Source organism: Crocodylus siamensis, chromosome 5 (assembly GCF_052110815.1).
Source record: "Crocodylus siamensis isolate JL-2025a chromosome 5, ASM5211081v1, whole genome shotgun sequence".
NCBI classification, from domain to species: domain Eukaryota; kingdom Metazoa; phylum Chordata; order Crocodylia; family Crocodylidae; genus Crocodylus; species Crocodylus siamensis.
Window position 1 is genome coordinate 193,061,675 of NC_143399.1, and position 25,964 is coordinate 193,087,638.

General features: G+C 40.6%; 1 protein-coding gene across 5 annotated transcripts in view; it reads right to left on the minus strand.

The window, feature by feature from the left end:
• Positions 1-25,964, minus strand: part of DPP6 (dipeptidyl peptidase like 6) — an 842,266-nt gene that overhangs the window by 57,741 nt on the left and 758,561 nt on the right. For all 5 annotated transcript variants that reach the window (XM_090047677.1, XM_090047678.1, XM_090047674.1 and 2 more), the window contains exons 9-14: positions 22,502-22,656; positions 21,218-21,315; positions 13,371-13,494; positions 12,327-12,365; positions 3,658-3,765; positions 2,944-3,035 (exon numbers count right to left, since the gene is read on the minus strand). In XM_090047677.1, the coding sequence (XP_089903803.1) occupies positions 2,944-3,035; positions 3,658-3,765; positions 12,327-12,365; positions 13,371-13,494; positions 21,218-21,315; positions 22,502-22,656 (616 nt within the window). The remainder of the gene's footprint in view (positions 1-2,943; positions 3,036-3,657; positions 3,766-12,326; positions 12,366-13,370; positions 13,495-21,217; positions 21,316-22,501; positions 22,657-25,964) is intronic.

Sequence of the window (25,964 nt, forward strand, 5' to 3'; positions counted from 1 at the left end):
AAAGGCAAAGTCAAGATCATGGAATCATAAAAAATGACGGCTGGAAGGGACCTCAGGTCATCACATCTAGTCCAACCCCCTCAAAGCAGGACCAACCCCAACTATATTATATCAGCCAAGGCTTTGTCTAGCTGGGTCTTAAATATCTCCAAGGATGGAGCTTCCACCACCTCTCTGGGTAACCTGTTCCAGTGTTTTGCTACCCTCCTAGTGAGAAAGTTTTTATTAATATCTAACCTAACTTCCCGTACTGCAACTTGACCCCTTTGCTCCTTGTTCTGTCATCTGCCACCACTGAGAACAGCCCAGCTCCATCCTCTTCAGGTAGTTGAAGGCTAAATCCCCCCTTCAGTCTTCTATTCTGCAGACTAAATAAACCCAGAGCCCTCAGCCTATCCTCATAAGCCATGTGCCCCAGTCCCTAACCATTTTTGTTGACCTGCTGGATCTCCTCTAATATGTCTACATCTTTTCAGTAGTTGGGGGACCCAAACTGGACTGGACACAGTACTGAAGATGTTGCCTCATCAGTGCTGAATAGAGGGAAAGACTTAATTCCCTCAGTATTTGGCAATGCTCCAGCTAATGTACCTGTGCCTTCGTGGCAACAAGGGCACACTGTTGGCTCATATTCAGCTTATTATTCACTCTAATCCCCTGGTTCTTTTCTGCGAAGCTGCTGTTTATCAAGTCCCCAGGCTCTTCTGGTGCATGGGATTGTTCCATCCTAAGTGCAGGACTTGGCACTTCTTCTTATTGAACCCCATGAAATTTCTTGTGGTCCAGTCTTCCATTTGCCCAGGTCTTCTTGAATCCTAGACCTACCCTCCAGCTTGATGTCATCTGAAAACTTGCTGAGCGAGGGTGCACTCCGTCCCGTCTTTCATGTTGCTTATGAAGATATTGAACAAAACCAGCCCCAGCACCAACCCCGGGGATACTCCCCTTAATACCGGCTGCCAACTAGACACTGAAGCATTGATTACTACCCTTGGAGCCCAATGATCCAGCCAGCTTTCTATCCAACTTACAGTCCATACATCCAACCCGTACTTCCTCAGCTTGCTTGCAAGGATGTTGTGGGAGATGCTATCAAAAGCCTTGCTAAAGTTAAGGTATAGCATGTCCACTGCTCTTCCTGCATCCGCAGAGCCAGTCATCTCATCATAGAAGGCAATCAGGATGGTCAGGCATGACTTGCCCTCGGTGAATCCATACTGACTGCTCCTAATCACCTCCTTCTCCTCCAAGTGCTAATAAATTGAGGACCAGCTCCATGATTTTTCCAGGTTCTGAGGTGAGGCAAACCAGTCAGTAGTTCCCTGGACCCTCCTCCGTCCCTTTTTAAAAAATGGAGACTATGTTTTCTCTTTTCCAGTCATCCAGGGCCTCTCCTGATCACCATGAGTTATCAAAGATAACGGCCAGCAGCTCTGCAACCGGCCAACTCCCTCAGCACCCTCGGGTGCATCTGGACCCATGAACTTGTACATGCCCAGCTCTGCTAACAGTGCCTAACCTGTTCATTTGCCACCGTCAGTTGTTCACTTCCTCCCCAAACTGCTGCCAGGTGCAGTAATCTGGGAGCTGACCCTGCCTGTGAAGACTGAGGTAAAAAAGGTATTGAGCACTTCAGCCTTGTTGCTAACATAGTTGTAGAAACCATTCTTACTTCCCTCTGTGTGCCTTGCTAGCTGCAACTCCAATTGTGCTTTGGCTTTCCTGATTTCATCCCTGCATGCCCAAGCAATGCTCTTATGCTCCTCTCAAGTCTTTTCTCCAAGTTTCTACTTCTTGTAAGTTTTCTTTTTGTGTTTTAGCTCACTGAAGAGTTCCCTGACAAGGCAAGCTGGTCTTCTGCCGCACTTGCTAGTCTTCCTGTCCATCAGGACGGTTCCTGCACCTAGTTACTAAAATTCCAGTGTGACTAATCACATACGTTGGGGCACAAGTCGGCCAAGTGCTGCATACTCTCCATTCTCCATTGAAATCCATAGGAATGAAAGGTGTTCAGCCCCTTACAGCACCGGGCACTAAGGTATAATAATTAACAGTTCAATAGCTGGGATGGTCTAATACCTTTTGACCCAGCTATTTAATGGCGAATTTGGATAACACCAATTTTAAATGTACCATGTCTAGAATTCGGGATCTTGTATCTCACTGAAACTTCCAGGGTGGGGGCATGGGAGGCAAATACACAGTATATGAATCAGAAGAAATCTTTTTAGACTATTCTTTTACTTTATTTTGCTGATATTTTAGCAGAAAACCAAGAACTGATGCATCTTATTGGATGATTATAAAGGAACAAGATGGAAACAACAGATACTGGAAAAATCTTATTTCATAGATTTCATAGACATGAGGGCTGGAAGGGACCTCGGGAGATCATCGAGTCCAGCCCCCTGCCCAAAGGGCAGGAAGTCAGCTGGGGTCATAGGATCCCAGCAAGATAAGCATCCAATTTACTCTTGATTTACTTATGTCGGTTGATTAGAAACATTTACATAATCCAATAATATTTTGACAGCCAAAAATGTCTCTTTTTGACACTGTGAGGACTATATGTAACGGGACCTGTTAAATGACACAGAGATCTATCTTCAAAGATTTTCATTAAAAGTTGTTGATGATGAAATACACTCTCTGACCTCCCTCTCTGACTTTGATACCAAAATGAGATTAGTTATTAAAAACAGCATGAGTGGGAAAAAAGAAAAACATAAAGCAAGACTGAACTGATATATTCCAGTTTAAACTAGTACCTAAGCCAAAATCAGATGTAGCCCACACTTTTCTTTTGCCTATGCTTTTATCTCTACACATAAAAAGGCTTCAGATATTTTCAAAATGGCAATTGTAGAGCAACCAGCTGTAGAAGCAGAAGCTAAAAGTTGGGAGCCTCTTCATTCAGTCATTTACACCCACCACTTTACTTACATTTTATGCCTCTTTTCATCGTATGCCAAAATCTTTGTTACATCCCAATCACCAGATGTAATAGACTGTAAGTTATCACTGCTGCTGTTGGGCTGCCAAAAAACAGAAAGCATGAGAGTTCTTCTTTCTGCAAGGAAGACCACCAAACAATTCTATCAAAGTCTATTTTTTTTGCTCTCAAAATATGAAGCCGACATGATTCCATGGTTTAAGATAAACCATTGTTTGGTGAATTGCTACAAAATATTTCTTTAGAGGCATAAGAATAGTTAAAAAAAGAAAAAGAGCGATCCTTTCCAAAACTCCATTGGCGGTAATGGGGTGACTTGGATAGAGTACAGATTACAATTCTTTCCTATGACCTGTTCTGCCTAGAGAGCATCTGCCCTGCAGATAATAGCCTCTCGTGTGATTCACTGACCGATGAAGGAGGTGCTTTATTAAAAAAAAATATACAAAACAGGGAGATTCTTTGAAACATGCTGGACATTTGTAAAAGTTTATATTCGAAGTGAGCTGCATCATCTGCTGGTGACTAGCTATCCACTACCGCTGGCATTTACTTGAATTAAGAAGCAAATACTTATTCTGAGAGGGATCCAGGTCCTCCCTGCACGTACTGCTATGTCTCTGGTCTTAACACAGATATGATATTCATAACACAGTCTAATCAATTCTAATTAACAATTACAACGTAAACAGTGGGCGTTTCACCTGTGATGAGGACATGGCAATGTGGTAGAACTTTCCTCGTCCACCCTGAGGAATGGCTCGGACGAAGAAAAACTTCCGACCATCCTTCGAAAAGACTGGCTCTTCATTCTGCAAATGTCAAGTACACACGATGAATTATCATTCATGTTTGGGGATTTTTTTTTACTGGTAAAAACAAATGTTAATTTAATTTGAAGGGAAGTAAGATGTGCTTTCTAAAAACAGTTTAAGAGCATAAGGCCTTCTAGAAACAGAAAAATAGACACAAATTCTTATAACTTTTGCATTTTTTTTATTTGCTGAGGAAAAAACCAGCCATCTTTTTGCTGGCCTCTTCTGGGAGCAAAATGAAACTGGCAGCAAAGCAGCACTCGTGGCTTCAAAGTCAATACCCATTTGCAAAAGCAAAAATAGCTCATACATTCATGGAGAGAAGGCTGCTAGGGGACAACTGGAATATAGACCTTAAACAGGTTTGCAATTGGGTGATATTTGTTTGGCCAATCTTGTTTATTCAGCTGGAAGAGCTGCTTTGGGCTGCGTATCATTTTGCATACATGTCCTTAAAGAAACATCCCCAGCCCGTCTTTCAGAATCTAATTTGGTCTCCTTTCCAACCTCCGTGCAGATGATTAATTTGCAAAATTATTTACAAGCGGGAGGAAAAAAGAATGTCTTTCAAAAATGTCTTTGACACAAAGCTCCCAGGTGGACCAGATGATTGATTTTCCTGTGATTATTATGACTTTCAGTCAGGCAGAGACCCGGTTCTGTGTAAGGAAATCAAACAGTGCACATGGCAACCCATTCTTTTCTGGAGGCTGCTTTCTTTTCTTTTATACTACAGGAATCCACAGGCATCTGGGGGCCTTCCACTCCAGGAGATGGTTACAGAGCGGACTACAAGGGCTTGCAATAGACTTTGATACATATAGTACCTAATGGCGACAAAAATCATTAGCTCTGCCTTTTGAGGCTAGTTGTAGCTCTTTTGTTCCAGCTCTTGAATGGCAACAAGGGCAGTTGCTAAAGCAAAAACTTAATCTCTTGAAGCCAGATATGAAGTATATTGAAGAAGAATCCATCATGCATTCATCAAGTAGAGACAAGACTCTTCCACTCCGCCTATCCTGGGCTGTGCTTGTTAAGTGCTTCCCCCTCTGAAGCGCTCAATAGAGGGATGCTCTTGTTCAGCCTTCCTGGGTCTTCAGCAGCTAACGATTCACCAGATGTGGCTGACACCCAGGCTTCACTACGACCACATCTCAAAATACCATACCAAACTAATGCAGATGAAAAAACAACAGCTTGAGCAGACAGGGAATTATTTTATTGTTATTATACAACTTCCATTGAGACAGATCCTGCATGTTGCAGAAGGAAATGAAACAGTGTGTATAGCAGCCCTTGGGCATGTGGGAGCCTTCCACGGGAAATGTAGTTCCTTTTCAGAACTGCTGACACGCTGCTCGTTCTTTAGTTCCCGTTGTTAATTAGCTATTAATTATTTCACTTTCCATTAGCATTAGATCGAAAAGGGCTACTTTGGGGGTTCTAAAGTGCCTGGCTTCATTTTTATTTTTCCTTGCTTAGTGTTCAGTCCTTTTTTAAAAGAAGCATAGCCATTGTTTGCTTGCTAAAATGTCACAAAAGTAAGTTTAATCTGTTTTGAATATCTCCTAGAACTTTAAATCTGAAAATCTACATGCTTCATTTCAGAGTCCTTGTCAGAAGAGGAAAAAACCCCATGGCAAAATAATGTAGGATCAGAGGAAACTGTGGCTGGAAGGGACATAGTTCAGCCCCCTACTTAGGGCAGGATCATCCCACCAAAATGATCCCAGCCACATGTCTATCCAACCTGGAGCTGAAAATGCCCACCACTTCTGCAGGTTGCCTGTTCCATTGTTTGACCACCTTCATAGTCAGAAAGTTCTTCCTAATCTCCAACCTCAATTTCCCCTGCTGAATCCTGAGGCCATTGCTCCTAAATAAATCCTATCTCCTACAGTCATGGAGAAAAGTCTATCTCCTTCTCCTCTGTAATCGTTTTTCAGGTATTTGAAGACTTACCAAAGAAATTTTACCCTGTGATCGAATTGGTATGGGTTGTGAGGGGTCTTCTTCTGTAATGGGGGAGGGAGAGGTGGGAAAGAGGAATGGTGTGGCCATCTTTCTGGGATCTCTCAAATGTATTTTAGCTACTTTTGCAGCAGCAGGACATCGGCCACAATGGTCCCCATACCTTAGCTGTAGCAGATTAAGGTGTTATGTCTTGTGGCTGCTAATAGGTCAGACAGTGGATTCATATGGGATGGTATAGATAGGGATGATCCTACCTCAGGCAGGGAGCTGGACTAGATGACCTCTAGAGGTCCCTTTCAGCCCTACTTTTCTATGAATCTGAAGCTCCCCTCAGTCATCTCTTCTTCAGACTAAACCGTCCTATTTTTTTCAGCCTCTCATCATGTGGGCCAAATGATCTGCTGGTGTAAAGAGGCACAGCTCCAGAGAAGTCAGTTGTAGGTTCACCCCATATTGCTGTGCCTATGGTTATCGTACTATCAATTCTAGCAATGTTTCTCTGCAATGAAACTAGACCTTGAACAGACTGCTTTAACAGACCACTGAACCTATTCTGAGACATGCTGGAAGGATGTGCACCATACAAATGATTACAACCATCCATCAGTGGTTCGCTGATGTTATGAGCACTCTATTTGGATGCAGCTGCTCATGGACAGACGTCCTGTTAATATAGTCACAATTTTCATTACAAACTCAGCAGTTGTGTTATAGAGACTCAGCATGAGCATAACCCCACCCACAGTATTTTAAGGAATGGACAGATGAGTAAATTGTGTTTCCTGGGGGGGAAACTGGGTGGAAGAAGTTGCACATTTGGTGAGAGGCAAGATCAACCAATTCAAGAGGTTATGTTCTCATCTTGACCATTGAACTTGACATGTGACCTGGGGCAAATCGCTTTATGTCTCCCTTCTTCCTCCCACCTTATTTAGTTAGGTTGGCAAGCTGTTTGAGGCAAAGACTGGCTCTTACAGTTTTCATATACAACACCTAGCAAAACAGAGCTCCAACCTTGTTGCTGCCATAACAGTTCTGCATGCAAACTGGCAGAAAAGTGGGCAGCTCTCAGGCTGGGTTGAGGTAAAGTCAGATATGCACTTATTTATTGCTGCATGAAGCTTTATTACAATTATGTTGCTTTTGCTTCTTATACAGACAGGGGTCATATAGTTTCACACAGACCAATCATCTCAAGGACTCAGCCTTCCTTTCATAGCTGCGTTGATGCCCTCTCATTTGTCTGCCTGGCACACCTCCATTCTGGCCTTGCAACAAATGGAGTTGCTTGTGTGGGTTTTGGTGCCACGTCCATTTTTTGGTGGAAGTCGCATTCATTCACAATGTCTCAGGGCAATGGCTTCACTACGGATTTGAATTCAAACATGGTCTGAACGTTTCAGCAACAGCTACAGGAATGTGATAGCCAACTGCAGCTTTTTAACACTTCGTCGTTCACTTTTTTTCTGGGCTTAGCATTTGTATGATTTGCTCCAATGTCTCTATTGTGCTTTCGTATTAGTGAGAAGTGTCGAGCCTTTCAAAGAAGCCTGCTCACCTGCCCCTTATCCCTGGGACTATGGGAGCAAGCTCACCCCCACCCCTACCACTTTTATCCCTGAGGCTATGGTGTTAAGATGCCTGCCTCATTCACCCCTGAGGCTCTTTCCCCCCGCATTGATTTGTGAGGTTGAGACAATATGTTGATGTCCATCTCTGAGGCCAGAGGGCCTGCCACCAATAATATTATTACATAAGATAAGTGCTGTCACGAATTGGTTAGCACACGTGTGTGTGTCTCTGTGTATCACTCCCCTCTACTGGATGAAAGAAGAACTGCTCAACTAAGTGCCATAGGCCCGGTGCTACTCTCTGCTAAAGGAGATTTTCCTCTACCTCTATTGATAGAGCCCATGCTGTTGAATAATGAGACCTAGTTCTGTCCCTGCTGTGCTCTGTGGTCTCTAGGAAGTACATGGTGACAGCAATGTGGAGAACCATTTCTATACTTCAACGCTTCTAAATGCAAAACAACACAGAAAGGCGAGTGCAAAAGGTTACAAAGCCAGCCACATTTTTAGTTTCCAGACCATTGAAACTACACTGAAAAACGCGAGTTGCGCTATGCATGAATCACTAGCGGACTGTTATACTGTGACAATGGGAATTTGAGAGACTGAAAAAGAAAAAGCTAAGAAATGTTCTTCAGCCTAGGACCAAGACTGAGCCAAGGCACTTAAGGAAACAGGAGAGCTGGTATAAAGAATGCACCTTAGGGGAAGGAAATGAAGAGAAGATTTGTGTTTAGCTTATGTGAGAGGTGTTGTGGGTTATCTTGTAAGGGGGCAATTTCTGGCTGCACTGAAGTCAAATGCAAAACTCTCACTGACTTAAAACCCCCTTAATATTCATACAAAACCAGCATTTGAAAATTGCCGGTGTTCCCTTCCCCTTGCTTTCCAGGAAGAACAACTTTTTACCTATGACCACTGCACTTGCTTCCTGGAAAGAACTGCCTCATTGGCCTCAGGTCAAAGGTTTTTACAGCCAAGGAACATGAAAAATTGGAAACAATTACTATTTCAGATTATCTATGCATCTCATTAGAGATATAGATAAAGGACAATATTTGCCAGGGTGAGTCCCTAAAGTCATGCCCCTATGCCTACATGGTGGTATCTAAACATAAGAGGTCTGATCTTCAGAAGTGATAGGCACCAACAAATGCTACCAAAGTCAGTGGGAGCTACATGTGGACAGCACTAATAAAAATTAGGTCACTTTTATTTGGGAGCCTAATGCCAAATCCTCACCATGTTATATTGGTACGAATATTAATGATTGATAGAAATGTTCTGAAACACTGGTAATATATTTGTGATCTATGCACTGATCAATTATATTCTGTTTTCCCATGAAGGAGATTTGAATGGTTACATTCTTTCCAGCCTCTTCCAAAGACAAACTCTGAGGTGGTCTAGCATCTCTAAGTGTTTGTACTTAAATACAATTAATTCATACAGTTTCAGGACAGAAGGGAACATTAGATCCTCCAATCTAACCTGCACCTCAGAAGCCATTAATTTTCACCCAGTTACCTGACTGAGCATTAAAACACTTTCAGTTTATGACGTGAAGGCCTTCCTTAAAACCCATACCTGTTGGTTGGGTTTGCATGAAATCCCAGGGGAATTTTCCCGGCACTAGTCCTTGCTGAGCATCCATGTAACCTTACTGATCTTTCTCCCATCCTGCCTCCAGTTTATTGTCATTTTCTCTTTGTTACTTCATGCCTAATATGCTTTGCAAACTCCCCATGATAGGGGCCAAAGGAGGCCAAATCTGTCTTTAAATTGTAATACAAAAACTTTTCAAAAACTCCCACATGACTCAGGAATCAAGTTCATTTTCAAAAGTGACTTGAGGAGCTTTTAGAAAGGAACTTGAAGTTTTTTGAAACTATATACTTGCACTCTTAAATGTCCAAGTGCCTTCTTAAAATGGGACTTAGGTTCATAACTCACCTGGGCAAAAGCTTGGCAGTGTTCTGCACACCTTCAGCGACTGGCAGAAGTGACTAACAATAGCATTATTGCAGTTGCACACGCAACTAGTTTTTCAGATACCTAAATGTTCATTCTGGAGTGCAGCTGAGTGCCTGTGTGAGGCCTGAATGTTCTGGTTTGAACACTCAGAAAATTAGCCATTTTCCACAGCTAAGCTAGCTGTGCACGGAAAGGAATTGCTCTCATCTCTGGACAAGAATCACAGGGATGTCATTTGCTACTGTCTCCTGCTCCTGGGAAGGTTCTCCTCTCAGCCTAAGAAGTCCTGATCACTTGGCTGACTCACTATTAGGTCTGAAATATGAATTTCATTTCCAGCTGGGCTCAATGCTTGCGGTTCAACATACATATTTGGTCACATCTGCTAAAATAGTTATCTAAATTCACAAACATGGGAGGGAAAAAAAAAAACAGGAAAAGGAAATAACCTAATAATCATACAGGTAGTCTAAAACAGAAACTTAGCAGAGTGTCATTGCCAGAACTTAAATTCAAGGAGCTCTACATTATTTTCCTGACTCCTAGAAAACCAGCTGGGACTTATTTGCACAGTTGTGCCAAATGTCTCAAAACCCTGTTGTGATGAATATTTTAGCACGCTACCGGAATATCAAACTCATTGGTTTAAAACAAACAACTTGGGTTCTCTAAACCCTGGTGCAGCTTTTGTTGCATGGAGGAGAAGCAATAGAATTAGCCATTTTGTAGCACACACGATATAATGCAAGTCACTTAATACCTAAAATTATCTTTAAACTTGTTAGTATTCACACTTTAAGTATTGACTTATACTACCAGAAAAACAATGCTGAACCTGGATATATAACATCATTCCACTAGTGTCAAACAGGAATAAGTGGCCAACATACAGAGTCCTCCACTACTGTAACTTACTTGAATCATATATGAAATTATCCTGGGAAAAGTCAGGGTGAAAGTGCACTGGTATAAGTTAAACTGGTATAAACGTCATTTGTTCACAACTTACCATGAGGTACCAATTTGTTCGTGGCAAATCCACTCTTCTATCACCAAATGGTGAAGCATCGTAATAGTATCTACTGTATGCAGATACTGAAGTATCTACTCCAGGATAGCTGCATTTCTGTTCACTCTAGATCCTGGTGTAATTTAAACTGATATCCAAAATTGTTATAAATTACTCTGGTATACATGCGTCTCAGTCCAGGTCCTCTGAAGTCTCAGCACCCAGTCAGGGTATTGTACTTTAAATGTACATATCTAGGTTCAGTTACAGCATGACAGATGTTGCAGTAAGTGGAAGGGAAGAGGTTTAAACTGGTTCCATACTTACAAAAATAGATCTCCCAGTGAATCTTGTGATATTTAAAATAGAGGTATTTAATTTTGTTTTCCTTTGAATAGATCCAGCTTTGAACTATTTTTGATATATCCAGGCTAATATATATATTGCATTGTGGGGATAAAAGCTATACTGGGTGTTTTTATTTGTCTTCTCTATACGTGAACTCCGGTAGAGAAAAGAAGATTTTAGTTCAGGGTATCTGACTAACTATAAAGTTAGTTTTTACATGGACCATGTATGAGACATTGCTGAAGGAAAGTCTCTAGACTGAGGGGAATATTGGTTTCATTATGTATCAGAGTTCCTAGATTCTTAGGATTTCTGTACCAATCACGGCGAATTTGTGCTGTACTTCATTTCTGCATGAGGAAATCCAGCATGGGTTCTTTATTTTACTCATGTTTGTGTGTCAGGCACTCAGGCCACAGAAAACAGATTGATACCAATAGCTTCTCTTTGAGAAGGAACTCGATCAACTCTGAGATTGTTCCCTAAACTAACACTCAGGTAGTGTCATTAGTTATCACAAACTTTTACACTTCAGAAAGCAATAATTATGTTGGATGAATAGGGCCTGTATGGATCAATGCTAATGATTATTTAGAAAATAAATCATAATTTTAATTAATTTAAACTCTTTGTTTATAGTTTCTAACTGACCTTCACTTCTTTTTCCTTGGTGCTTATACTCAGTTCAGCCTCTTTTTTAAGACGCAGAAGTGGATTTTTGAGCTGATATACTAAGATGTAAAATTTAGAAGTACAAACTTGATTGTCTTATGACAGAGTTTCTAAAAAATTTGGTCCCTGTGAGAGAAGTAGGTTGGACTTGATGTCCCAGGAGCTCCCTTCCAATTTAATGCTCTAGGTTTCCTTGTAAGCATTCATGGTTTCAACTGTTGCTTAAATTTACCATTTTGATTTTTTTTGCCTTTCCTCTTGTCTTCTATTTAAAGTATCTGCAATAGTTTATTTGAGGTCACATTTCAAAAGTTCCTAGGTAACTAAGGAGCTCTCAAATATTACTTAGGATTCATCTAATTGTCCTTTTTAAACTTGCTTTTTCAATCATTTAATTCTGATTATCTCCTGTGTGGAAGACCACTGCATCAATTAATACAACCGTCAGCCCCCAAATAAGATTTTATTGAGGACTTATGCTGTTGATCCGTCTTAGCTTGGCTTTTGGTGCAGGGGTGACTCATTCAATAGTAGTTTTTCAGGTAGCTTATATTCAAGTCAAATATATTTTGGGAATTCAGGCATTTATACACTTGCTTCGGGGTGGGGGGGTGCAGGGTGTTTTAATTAGAGCAGCTCTCAGACAGACACTCTAATTAAAATACTGCAGCATCACATGTATTCAGCATCCTGCATTTCAAAATGACCATGGGGGCCTTTTAACTAAAGCTCATTCAATGACTTTTGGTTAAAGAGTGCCTGCTACCATTTTAAAATGTGGGATGCTGAATACACATGACACTGCAGCACACTGGAGCATTTTAATTAGAAAGCTGCAGCAGACTCAATCAAATTAGAACACATCAGAGCATGTGTATAGGCACCCCATGGTTTTAACTAGTAGAGCCTCCTAGAGAAAAAGAAATCTCAGATATTTTAGGCAAAGGTGTCCCGTAGTTCAATAAAAAGAGCCTGTATATTTTACATTCTGTTAGGAAGATCACTGTTACCTGTCTGTGCAGCCAGCCTTCGCTTTCATCTTCGTGTTTCTAAAATGAAATGACATAATTAGATAACAGTTTGCATGTGTTTCATTTTGCTCATCAGTGCAGAAAGCAGTTTGACTGAGTCAGAACGGTTGTGAACAAGCACTGAGAAACTGTTCAAGCGTGCTGTTCAGGAATATAATCCAGGGCCTGTTCTTCTATTGTTGCTTTCTAATAAACAAGCAAAGTCTCATATAGGAAGACATGCTATTCATATGGACAAAAAGGAAATTCAAAAGACACATGGCTCCTTGAAGTAAGGCAGTAATTTACTTGTTATTGCACTATTCCCAGGATCTTCATATAGACCTTGCATGCACAAAGGGTTTGCACTGCATAAGCTTATAAACAGATATAGTTACATAGAAAGATCCCCCTGAATGTGCAGAGAGAAGGGATGCTGATGAAGCACAAAAGCTTATGCTATACATCTCTGATTTAGCTAGACTATGAGGTACAAATCTACCCTGCCTTCCCCCGAATGAAGATGAGTTTTGCCACTTTAGAACGTTATCTATGTATCTGTACTGAAATCATCTATATTACAATGCAGGTATTTCTGGTGGCATAACTGAATCTACACTGGGGGAAGCTTCCCTGAATCAGTCCAAAATATGTGTTTGGACTCTGATTTACATTAACTCAGGTGGTAAAAGGACTCTCAAGTTAAAAACAGCACTGTTAGATGTGTGTGTGTGTGTGTGTGTGTGTTTCTATCTACATTAATATACCATAAGCACGTAAACAGGCACAAACAATGTGGAAGGCCAGACCGAGACTGGCTTTCTATAGATCCACTAGGAGCGCAGAACCCCTCCCTTGCTCAGTAAATTCAGATATGGTATGTTACTATGTCCTGAAGCAAATGTGTGTCTACCTAAAGCAATGTACAAATCTGTATACAGTCTGACACACTTTCTAATAAAATGGTTTAAATATTTTCTCCCAGTGCAGATCACAAATATTAAAGGTAAGTACTTTTAAATGGCTCTGAAGTGTATTTCTTACCTTTGTACAGACTCCAGTGGTGGCATCACAGAGGGTCAAGATAGAGACGTTCTGAGCCCTGTTTAACCAGTTTACTGCCACTTTGGTACTCGTTGCCCATTTCACCATGGTTATGTAGTAGTCCCTGAAAACATGTAAACATACATAGAGCGCTATCACTCTGTAGGACTAGACCAGCAACATGCAGTCCAGAGATGCTAATGCTACAATATTTTGCCACTTAACCAACTGATGAGTTTGTTGATCCTAGTATGAACAGGAAGGGAAGGAAAAATCTCTAAGTCTCAATGTTTCTCTGGTTAGTTATATATGCATTGGAAGATGATATATTTTAGGGCTCTACGTGTAAGTTCCAAATTTCTACTCTAGTTGCCAGCTGAGTGGGTAACTACTAAAGAGCAATAGGACTACAAAAGGATGCATGGAAAGTGTATGAAGTTACAAATCTACGTACATGCAAAGACAAAAAAACAAAAAAAAAGGCAAAATAGTTTGATGAATCTGACTCAAGATGTCCGGCTCAGCTAAAGAATGTAAAAATCAAACTACTGTATTTTACCATGTATAACATGCCCCAAAATATAATATGCATCTTGATTTTCAAAAGCAGAAAGAAGGTGTGTGTGTGTGTGGGGGGGGGAATAAAAGGTTTTTTTCAGAGTTATAACTGCACAAAGCAGGGACAGAGCCTAATCTTCACATGACCTACCCTGCTTTTCTTGCTTAACTGAAGCTGAAACCAAGCTGTTGGGTACAGCTTTGAAAAGAACTAAAGTGTGTCCAAGGCTGTGAAATGGGAGAAGAGAAACCAGGAGTAGCTTGCAGAGAGCAAAATTGTCCTTAGAAAGGTTAGCTTGATTAATGGAACATCACAAGCATGAAAAATAATCGTTAACACCTCTGGAGTAAAGAACAATGAGTCAGTAAAGGAATAGACTTCCTCAACTCCTGAAGAGCAATTCAACACCTCCTACACTGTGCTACACTGTGGATCAGGAATCAAAGCACGGTGCTTCTACCCCAGGCAAAAAACCCGACTTTCTTCATTTATTGCATGCACCACAAATTTATGGAGCTGATTTTGGGGGAAACGGTGAATGTTGTATGTGAAATATATGGTAACCTCCCATTTGAATGTATGACTTGGGTTACAGAACAACAGAGCCTCCTCAGCAGTGGAGACCTGCTCATACAGAACTAGTGTTATGCAGCGTTTAATACCACAAACATTAGTAGAAAGTAGTCAATGAAGCTGTGTAAGAATGAATCGGCCAAAAATAAGAATAAGGTTCCAAATCCCTTTGTCATCATCATCACTCCAGTATTTACTGGAACCATATTGGGCCCCATTCTTCTAGGCTGAACAACCGTATAATACATAATAGACTTTGTCCTAAAGAATTTGTAAAAGACAAAGTGAAGCAACTGGGGATACAAATAAATAGGCTAAGAGGGAAGAGATGGGCTAACATCCAAATATAATAGGAGGTGCAAACTCTCCACCAGTCAGGGGTGGTACTGGGAGATTTCCACCTTCAGTCATGGATCTGCAAAAATCTACAGCTGCATCTAAAATGTAGAGCTCTCATTGAACTGACTGATGGGCCAAAGGCATCCCTAAATTATAATACAGTGACTTTTCATGGTGCACAGTCTATAAAACATTTAGTAGTTCATTTGTTTGATATAAAATATGTATAAGGAGTTGTTGCTCTCATTGGGATTAGTGTGCTGTATCACTAGAGAGCATTCTGTCTTCTGGCAAGGATTTCTGTGTGTACTGAACAAAAAGGGCAAAAGCAACAAAGATCTATTTTCCTAGCAAAACAACATGTTGGAAACCAATTTAGCAATATTTGGCACATAAATTTGCTGGAAAAAATAAGAAAAGTGTTTAGCTTCTGCATGGACAGCACTGAAGAACAGGAACAGGGAGCCTTTGGGTAACAGTATCTTGAAAAGTCAGCACTTGAAATCAAGCGTGATTTTACTTGAGATCAGCAATAGCATGTTTCCTAGGAGGTAAAATACAGCTGCATTAAAAAAAAAGGGGGAAACAAATTTTGTGAATTTAGGGCAAATTGTTGCTGGCAACATTTTTTGAATAGAGTTTAGAGGACACATGTTAAAATTTGAAATGACTCACGGTGACTAGCAGGCAGCAACTTCAGATCTTGGTATCATTTCCCCTTCTAAACATCAGAGAAGGAAGTGGAACCCAAGTGGGCAAAAGATGTGAGGCACCCCACTACCTTCTCCAGCTGTATTTGTAATGTACTTTGTGCATACTTGGAGTATCAAACAATCACTAGGTGTGCAATGACCTTGCCTAAAGGGATATAGGTGCCTACTAGCATGGGTTTGGATCACAACAGAATTTGGGCAGGAGTGAGATGCCCAGACAGCGGTTGAGATTGCATCTGAACATGCCCAAATGTGTAGGGATCGTTTCAAGCTGAAATAGAAATACCTAACAAATCTAGGCACCTAAGTGGTTGGGGGGCCTTTAAGTGGGGTTGATTTGGATCACTTTTTTTTCGTAATTACAGAATCATAGAAAATTAGAGTTGGAAGGGACCTCAGGAGGTCACATCTACTCCAGACTTCTGCTCAAGGCAGGACCATCCCAAACTAGATCATCCCAGCCAAAGCTTTGTCTAGTCGGGTCTTAAAAACCTCCAATGATGGAGATTCCACCACCTCTCTGGGTAATCTGTCCCAGGTACTTACTACCCTCCCAGTGAGAAAGTATTTTCCTAATGTCTAACCTAAATTTCCCTTGCTGCAACTTGTTCCATCATCAGCCATCACTGAAAATAGTTTAGCTACATCCTCTTTGAAACTACCCTTCAGGTAGTTAAATGCCACTATTAAATCCCCCATCATTCTTCTCTTCTCCAGACTAAATAAGCTCAGTTCCTCAGCTTCTCCTCATTAGTCATATTTCTTTAACCATTTTTATTGCCCTCTGCTGGACTCTCTCCAATTTGTCTACATCCTTTTTGTAGGGGGGGTGGGACAGAGGGGGCAAAACTGAACACAGTATTGCAGACATGGCCTCAGCAGTGCTGAATTGAGAGGAATCATCACTTCCCTCAATCTGCTGGCAACACTCCTACCAATGCAGCCCAGTGTGTCATTAGCCTTCTTGGCAATAAAGGCACGCTGTTGACTCATATTCAGCTTATTATCTATTGTAACCCCAGGTCCTTTTCTGCAGAGCTACTGCTTAGCAAGTCGGTCCCCAGCCTGTATCAGTACATGGGATTGTTCTGTCCTAAGTGCAGGACTTTTCACTTGTCCTTGTTGAACATCATGTGATTTCTTTTGGTGCAATCCTCCAATTTGTCTAGGTCTCCCTGAATCCTACCTCTACCCCCAGCATATCTACTACTCCCCACAGCTTAGTGTCATCTGCATATTTGCTAAGGGTACACTCCATCCCATCTTTCAGGTTGTTAATGAAGATACTGAACAAAACCAATCCGAAGACTGACCCCTGGGGCACTCCACTTGATACCAGCTGCCAACTAGACATCAAGTAATTGATTACTACCCTTTGAGCCCAACAATCCAGCCAGTTTCCTATCCACCTTACAGTCCATTCATCCAGCCTGTACTTCCTTAGCTTGTTTGCAAGAATGCTGTGAGAAACCATATAAAAAACCTTGCTAAAATTATGGTATATTTTGTCCACTGCTCTTCCAACATCCACAGAGCCAGTCATCTTATCATAAAAGGCAATCAGGTTGGTCAGGCATGGCTTGTCCTTGGTGAATCCAATCACCTTCTTCTCCAAATGCTCACAAATGGATTCTTTGAGGATCTGTTCCATGATTTTTCCAGGGACTGAGGTGAGACTGACTCGTTTGCAATTCCCTGGATCCTCCATCTTCCCTTCTTCATGATGGGCATTATATTTGCCCTTTTCCAGTCCTCCAGAACCTGATTGCGATGAGCTTTATTGGGATGTTCATTGGGAAGGTTTGTTCCTGCATCCTCTGTAAGACTTCTTTAAAATACAACCAGCTCTCCTGGACATGCAGGGATGTAAATTCCATCTAAGTCCCATTAGGCACCCTAGTATCTGGCCTCAGTAACATATCCAGAAATATGGTGAATCTGGAATCGGGGTCCTGGAAATCATAGGTTATCAGCCAAGGCACTAAGCCATACTACTTCTCTCTGAGTAGGCAAGTTGTAAAATGAGACTTCTGCATAATATGGAAAATCCTCATTTATCCAGGTACCCAGTCTCCTTTGTGAAGTTGTGTGGTTTGCTCATCTGTTGTACCCTGTAATAATCCTAGATGATGAACTCATTGAGAGAGAGGTACTGGTAGTACAGCCTGGAGCATGAGACACCAATTCTTCACTGTAATACAGATGAGGAGTGATAAAAACTATCATAATTCCTATTTGTTTTCACAGGAAATTGTCCTGAAAGAGTCAAAAGTTTGGCAGGATTTATCTGAGCTACTGAAGGAGGTCAGGCTGCCTCATGTCATAAATCATCAACAACAGTTTCATCCTGAGACTTTATTTTCATCACAAGACATTTCCCATCTAAGAACCACATGGATGGCTTGGAGTCAGCAACTTAAAACCAAACTGTGCAGGCATCGTAATAATAGGGAATGGCACTGGCGATGCATAGGGGATGCATGGGGGTGCACGGGCACCCCCTGAGATTAGCGGGGCACCCCCCAAGATTGGCTGCTGCCGACACTGCCAGCAGCATCTGCAGGTGGTCACCGATTGTGGCAGGGGCTCTTGAATTAAAGCTTGTTTGATAAGCTTTAGTTCAAGTGCTCCCATCACCATTTTTAAGTGTGGGGATGCTGATACAGGAGACGTGGTGGTGCTTCAATTACAGCAGCTTGTGGACCCACTCTAATTAAAGCACACCCCTGGAGCATGTGTAAAAGTGCCTGTAATGCCTCAGTAGGAGTGGATATCAGGCCTGGGTAAGAGGCTGGCTCATGGCCCTGTGTGTACTGTGTACAGCCCAATAGAGCAGGCTATTTGCTACTTAATTGTTTTTTTAATTAAAAGATGCCTGGTGCTCAGAAACAAAGGGTTTTCATTAGGGTTACAGTTTGCTGCTTTTTTGACAAGCACATGAAATTGAAAATCAGAGGGTTTTTCTACTGTTTTTCTGCAAAAATGTATATTTTGGGGTAAGTACATCCTGTTTTCAGCTTATGCAAATAGAAAGATTTTACTAAAAAATGGTACTTTTACCAGAAACGGATTTCCAAAATAACATTTCTTTTATCTTCTTAATCGTTGTTTTTACTGAAATATTTTTTGCATGGGAATTTTAGAAACAAATTCAAAATTTCCTATGAAAAAAAGCAGGAAAAACTATTTTCTAGCTCTTCTAGTTGCACAAAAGATTGTTTTAAGGGAACTTCAGCATATCAGGAAGAGCTGTGACATCATCCTCCTGAACTGAGTCACGAACCTTTAGTTTTATTTACATTTAAATGTTTTACATAACACTTCTCTGCTTTGAAATCCTTGTAAGAAGTATTCCTTTCCTCCTCAAAAATCCTTTTTGTAACCAACGTGACAGCCTATCTTCATTGTCAAGTCTAATGAAATGCAATCACACTAATCCTCTCATTTCAGAAAATACATGCATAATGAATATGTACCCCCATGGGTTTACCAGCAAGACTTGTTCTGTGTTCTGGGGTCTGGCAGTGTTAGGTTTTTGATGAAATATACAGGAAGGATTGTTAATTATGATATATTTTGCATTCTTTTACAATATCAATTATAATCAAATAAATACATTACAGTCATCCATACTAATTATAGCAAATGAACCCCAGACTGCACATATTTATTAGAGTACATGGAAGCTGCAGTTGCACAAATTAACTTTCAAGCAATTGTTATAATAAAGCCAGGCAGAAGAATTCCAATGTTAGCTTTCTTTATTTAAAGACTACTCTTTTTTTCCGGTCAATACCCCAACAGAAAAATGGCAACATTCAAGGACAATGGTTTTGAGCTTTCCTGGGAACCAGTGCTCATTACATGTAGACTTTAAATTCCTTTTGGAAAGGCAAGCCCTGTTACCTACATATTGAGTGTACTCATCTATGGTTTTGCAGTACCAATGGATCCATAACAGAGCACTTAAATAACATGACAAAAACACTACGAGGCACATCCTGACACTCTTTCCAGCGGAGGACAACTTACTCACAGAAGGTCTCGTGGCTTGGGACCACTTGGGTGGCACAGTGCACTCAACTAACTATCAGACTAGCTTTTTACGTATTTCATGTCCAGGGAAAATTACCTCCGCCAGACTCGTGAGCCCTGTAAACATTCAAGTTCATTTGTTGTATGCAGTGCCTATAGGTTTACCTGAATTTGTTAATAGTCTCAAAGAAGCTAATTCTGCTCTCACTTGCAACAGTGTAAATCCACCGAAGTTAGACTTGCATTTCAGATACATGTCTGATTAAGGAAATCAGAATGTGGCCTCGTCTCTAGGCTTGGAAGTGACTATTGTGAACTAAAGCAATAAATTAGACCTGAAGGTAGATGGATTATAACAGCTGCTTACTAGGGCCAAGTGAAGTGGGCCCTGTTCGATTAGGATTCGGCCTGAATCAGGGATAGTAATCACTGTCCCTGATTCCACACAGCTGAATCCAAATCTGAAGATTTGATGCTGATTTGTGGAATCAGCAATTCAGACATAGACACAGCTTTAAAAGTGTTTTCTATATACTTTGAGGTAGCAGGCGCAGCTTGTGATCGCTGTGATCCTGGGGTGCATGGAGCATCCCACAGGAGTGTGGGGGGGGCCCTTGATGTGCTTGGTGGTGAATCCAGAAGTGGACTGGGATTATTTCCAGTACACTTCAGGGTCTGCCAGGGAGTGCACTGCCACCTCTCCCCCCTGCATGCCTCCCTGGCTCGGCGATCAGCCACACAGGGACCCCCAGGTGCCCACCCCAGACCCAGGAAGCACCAGTCGCAGAGCCAGGGCGGCTTCCCTGCACACTCCCCAGCAGACCCGGAATTGCCACTTTTGTGTCTGCTGCGGAGCACCCCAGCATCCATGCATTACAGCACCCCATGCACCCCAGCATTTACGAGCCCCTGCTACCCAGAGGTATGTAGAAAAAGCATTTAAAGCTGTCTGTGTCCGAATCTCCGAATACGTTCGAATCTCCCCGAATCGATTCAGAGGTTCCAATTCAATTTGGAGGTTAAAGGGTCCTCTGATTCAATTTCAATTCAGAGATTCATCCACCAAATTGGGCTCTATCTCCGCCGAATTGAAGCAGGGACCAAAGCTTCGCACAGTCCTACTGCTTACCTCAATGCGGGATACTATTTTTTACAGACTTGTTTTCAAGCTTCCATGAAACCACAAAATGTAGGCCCCTGTTCATTTGAACATTTGAGCACATGCTTAAAACCAAGTTAAAGGGTTAACCAGTGTTTAAGTCCTGAACCAGCTGAGTTTCATGTGTGCTGCTGTTGTTCCTGTGTCTTAGCTTAGCATGGCAGTGTCTCCATTTGCTGCATTATAGCATGGTCTTTACAACGGTCAAAAATAACATGCTTAAGGAATTTGCTGTTGTGGATTTTGGATCAATCAGAAGACATCCCTCAAAAGAAAGGCATTATAATCCTAACTAATATTATTTCAACAGGAAAGGAAATCACACTAAAAAAAGACATTTTTCCTGAGTTTCAAGGGTTTTTTTTGGTTTGCAAAGACTGAAATTATTTAATAGCAGTGGAGTAAAGTAATGCTTTTGATTGAAAGTTATGGTGAAAGATTGGCAGGGACAACATACTAAGAAACATACCTCATTCTTTGATCATCAGGGGGAGTCATTTCCAGGTCATGTGTAGGTCCATTCAGACCAATCACGTGTAAAGAAATAGTTGGGTTTTCCATTCCAGCCTGGAAATTCAAAATAAATTACTTTAATTTACTGCAACTGAACAGAGCCTAAAATACTGTGCCATGATAAAAAATTACTACAGAAAGTACTACACACAAAACAATCATTTAATATAGCAAAGTATAGGTACTTTTTGTGTTAAAAGTCTGCAGAGGACCATCCAGAGGAAAAAAAAAAAAGCCATCTAACTTTTAAAGTAGGCACAGAGGTATAAGTAATCTAGGTAGACAAAATGTGATTGCCCCTAGAATGAAATCTGGCTGAAATACTGAGACCAACACCTTTCATAAAGGTTGTGGTATGTTTTATGACAAGTGGACAGGATTTCAGTTTTACCCCTCGTTTGAAAATGGCAGGCTGTTCTTTAGCAGCAAATAGGACATGATTAAATACTGACTTGTAGGAAAGAGCATTTCCCCCTGAATCAACACTTCTTCCTTTGACAATTCTTTGCATGTTTCCCATGTTAAGGAGTAGCTCAGTTTGGCCCACCTTAACACATGAGATTGAGGTAGGTTAGATACCTTTTGCAAGTGGCTCTGTAGTATAGTACAATTACATACTGCACAGTAAAAAATATGAGAACAATGATAATCATCTCCACCCATGGAGATCTGCACAAGGTGCTGCCCACCTTTGGTGACACTCTTTGGCATGGACCTGTTAAACTTCAGGTCTTTTCCATCTATCATTTTCTTTCTGTAAAGCTAGAATGCAACCTGTTTCAAAAGACAGACTATCTGTCCTGATGTCATGTTATGCTGAATTTTATAGGAATGCCTACATTATGCATTTTCTTCATTTGCCCTTTGATATAAAAAACACAAAAGCAACAAATAAGATATCATTTATTTACAGACACTCATGGGTAGACGAACTCCTGACATAAAAACCCAAATGCTTTTTTCCCTTGTACAAGGGGAAAATGTTCACATTGTACTTTTTCTCATTCAATTTTTGAATGACTAACACCAACATCAGAAAAATGTAATTTTATAGATGCAAATAAAGAGTAATGAAGACTGCTATTCAACAGGGAACAACTGATCTTTTCTCTGTTTACTGCTTTGCTTATGAAAATGCTCTATTACATATTCTCATAGCTGAGTCAGCTGGAAGCAAAAACCATGAAAAATTCAAAAAGTTAACACAACAAGGCTGTTTAAAGTTATTATTTTCCCTCACCTTTGGATAATGATATGTTTTAACAGTAGGATAAAGACTGCCAGTGTATACAGGAATCTCCATGGTGGGGACTCTGGAGGCATTTATTGTTGCGTATGCTAACCTGGTGCCATCAGGAGACCACCAATGTGCAATATAGGTCTTCAAGATCTCCTCTAATTAAAACACAAACACACAGAGAGGCTATTAGAGGTAAATTACCAGTTAGCAATGAAATCAAACAGCACAGATCTGAAAATCCCAGGCTAATCACAGCACAGCATAGAAGCAACAGGAGTATTAGGAAACATGCTCATTAAATTAATGTGAGGCAAGGATTTCCTTAGGTGGTATCTTTTATTGGACCAGCTACATAGTCGGGAAGAGTTAAGCACATTTTTGAATACAAGGCATTAGTCTTCAAGTCAGTTAATGCAAAATAATTGATATGATTGATAATTATTGCAAAGATGTAGGTGATTAGGCATAATTATTCTGCTCTAGAAACATCAGATTGCTAACAATATGACACTTGCTCAAGGCACTATAAGAGGCTCTCCGGTCACTGTAATAAGGGTACCACCCAGAGCGATATGCCCATATATAATGTGTACTTGCTATACATATTGAGTGTTTGGATTGTAATTCACCTCCAGTAACAAAGAATGATACATCATGGTACTATTGGCCCTTTCAAAACATGATAAAGACTGAGGTTTTGCTCTCTTGTTGCCTTCCAATGGCGTCACAAAATCTTGTGGATCGAATTTGCTGGAGCACTTGTCAAGGACTACATGTTCAACTTTCTCATCACTATCCCAGGTTTGGAAAAGGCGACTGGTCTGAAACAGGGCATGTAGCCTTGACACTTAATGTCATATCGAGCTTTAAAAGTATACTCTCCTGATGCCACCTTGACTTTATCTTCACTTCACTTTTTGCACCAGTTTTTCACACCAATACACTGTAAACAGTAGAAGTAGAAATTAATGCTTTCCAGCACTGGGATTCTAGGTGTAACGTAGCAGCATGGAGTGGCTGGTCAAAGAGAAGCCAGTAAAATTATGCCTGAATTGAGGTGTGCATGTATGTGTAGGGAACAGCAACCAGAAAAAAACATACCTGGCATCATGGGAGGTCTGGAACTGTCCTTTATGCTGACCTGATATTAGCCCTAGACACTTTTAGTTTCTACTACTTTTTCTAACCTTAACTTGCCTTTCTGTAAAGACCATTTCAGGTTTTGGATATATAAAAAGCCTGCAAAAATAAGATTTTGAAATCCTAAGCTTCTTAGATTACTGGCATTTGGAAGCCAGTCATCTGGCTTCCTAAAGCTCTCGTTTTTGCAAAAGGGAATAACACAATCTATTTTCATTAAGAGGTTTAATATCATATGAGTCATCCTGATTAAACTGTGGAAGAAGGGACCACATACGCTGTACAGAATGCTATGCAGGAAAACAGGTTTTATTCTTTTAATATGAGACTAAGAACCATGAAGCCTGAAGAAATGGAGTTGCAAAGAATCCAGTCCTAGAAGTGACCACTGCGTTGGTAAGCTACTTCTACACTACAGGAAGGATACAGAGGACATTCTAATTTTTGGCCAATTCAGTGTTTTGGCCTATGAGTTTTGTGCACAGCACTACTAAGAATTCCTGTGCCTGGTCTGCACTGCAAACAGACTTGCACACCTTTATATGTGGCTTTTTGGACTTCCAGGGGTATACTGCATGCTCTAAGCTCTGTCCCATAAAACAACAACAAAGCAGGCAATGAATTCTACATATTGCTGTATGGAGAAAGAGTTTAGACATATTACATAACATATTTACTCTGTGTAAACTGTCCTAATTTTTTTCTATAGTATATAAATGGGAAAAAAGACATGTAGAAAGCTTTGATGGTTTCATCCTATTTCCTCAGTACTCAGAACAACCAATGATAAGAACATCTTTCTACATAATTTGGCAAATGGTTGAAGATAAGCTGTTTTGAATGGATGAGAATCACAAAACCTGAGTTTGAGTACTGTTGGTCTGAGACGATTGGGATAAAATGAACTTTTTTTAATCAAAAAGCAAATCAAGTTTGTTGGAGGTCAGGGGCAGTTTCATCTAAATCATATGATCAAGATATGGTCCATGATGACCACCACTGATTTTATCATTCATCAAGCTTTTAGTTCTTATGGACAGGGACTTAATTTTTTATTGTTTAAAGCAGCTTTCTTAGAAAAATTCTTCACTGGGATGGTTAGTTAGGGATGATCCTCCCTTGAGCATGGGGTTGGACTAGGTGGCTGCCTTCACACCAGCTCTACATTTCTATGATGCTATATTTTTAGCATCACATAATAAATATTGTGATACTGTCATTCAAAAGCTCGCTGGTTGCTTTAAATAGCTAGATAGCATTAATTTAATATTGGCAGTATTCCCCATGTTTAAGGATGATGTTTCCATAAGTATAGGAAATGCTAAATACAGTGATATAATATTATTTTCCCATTTTTCAAGGCAGTGTTAAAAAGGTTGTGAGGACAACCATTATTAAAAATTACTACCCTTATTAATCATACGGTGAATTCATCCAAATTTAATGGCAGCCCAAGACCTTCAAAGTAAAAGCTAATGAGCACAAGTAGGAAAGATGTAATATTATACACAGCCTCTGATCTCCACTTGGCAAAATACTGTTGGAACATTTTCATTGCATTGTCTTACACGTTATGTTATATATATATATATATATATAAATAAAATACTGCACTTGGCTTTCATATTAGTAGCTCATTAAAGAGATAATTAAGTGTAAAAAGTAAAGGGGCAAAAAGGGATGGAAAATGAATCCTTGACATTTTAGCATTAGTTAGGAATGACTTTATTCAGCAAACATTGTCTCCAAGATCTCCGGCTTAATGAAGCAGTTCAGCTGAAGGTCACATGCCAAGTGAGGCTTTGGAGCAGATTTTGTAGGCCATTGCTGCTGAGATTTAATTGCGTGAACCTTTGCTTTAAAAAAAACCCAGGATCTTGCCATTATTAGATAAAGTAATTAGCTTTAGGAAACCAGGAGATGTATTTATGAAATAGAAAATGAGTATCAAAGAGCTGGAAATTAAAGCTATACTTGGGGCTGCTCTATCTCCCATGTTCGTATTCAATTTATTAATATAAGGAATAGTGACTTCCCTGTAGTAACTGGGGCTCTCCAAAAAGTTGTAGCCGACATGGATCTAGGCATGTACATACCTCAGGTACAAGATATGCAATTTTGGAACAACAGCGTCTGGTGGAGCGACACATATCATGTAACTTCTTATATAAGTGAAAAATGTTAAGGAGACTGCTGGAGTTTCTCTTCATTGAGAAAGCATGTTGGATGTAGCCCCAGGGAATTTCCCAAGTTCTAAGCAGTTTTGGGGCTCCTAACTGTCCTAGGTAATGCAACAAGCGTCTTGTCCATAAATACGGCTGCT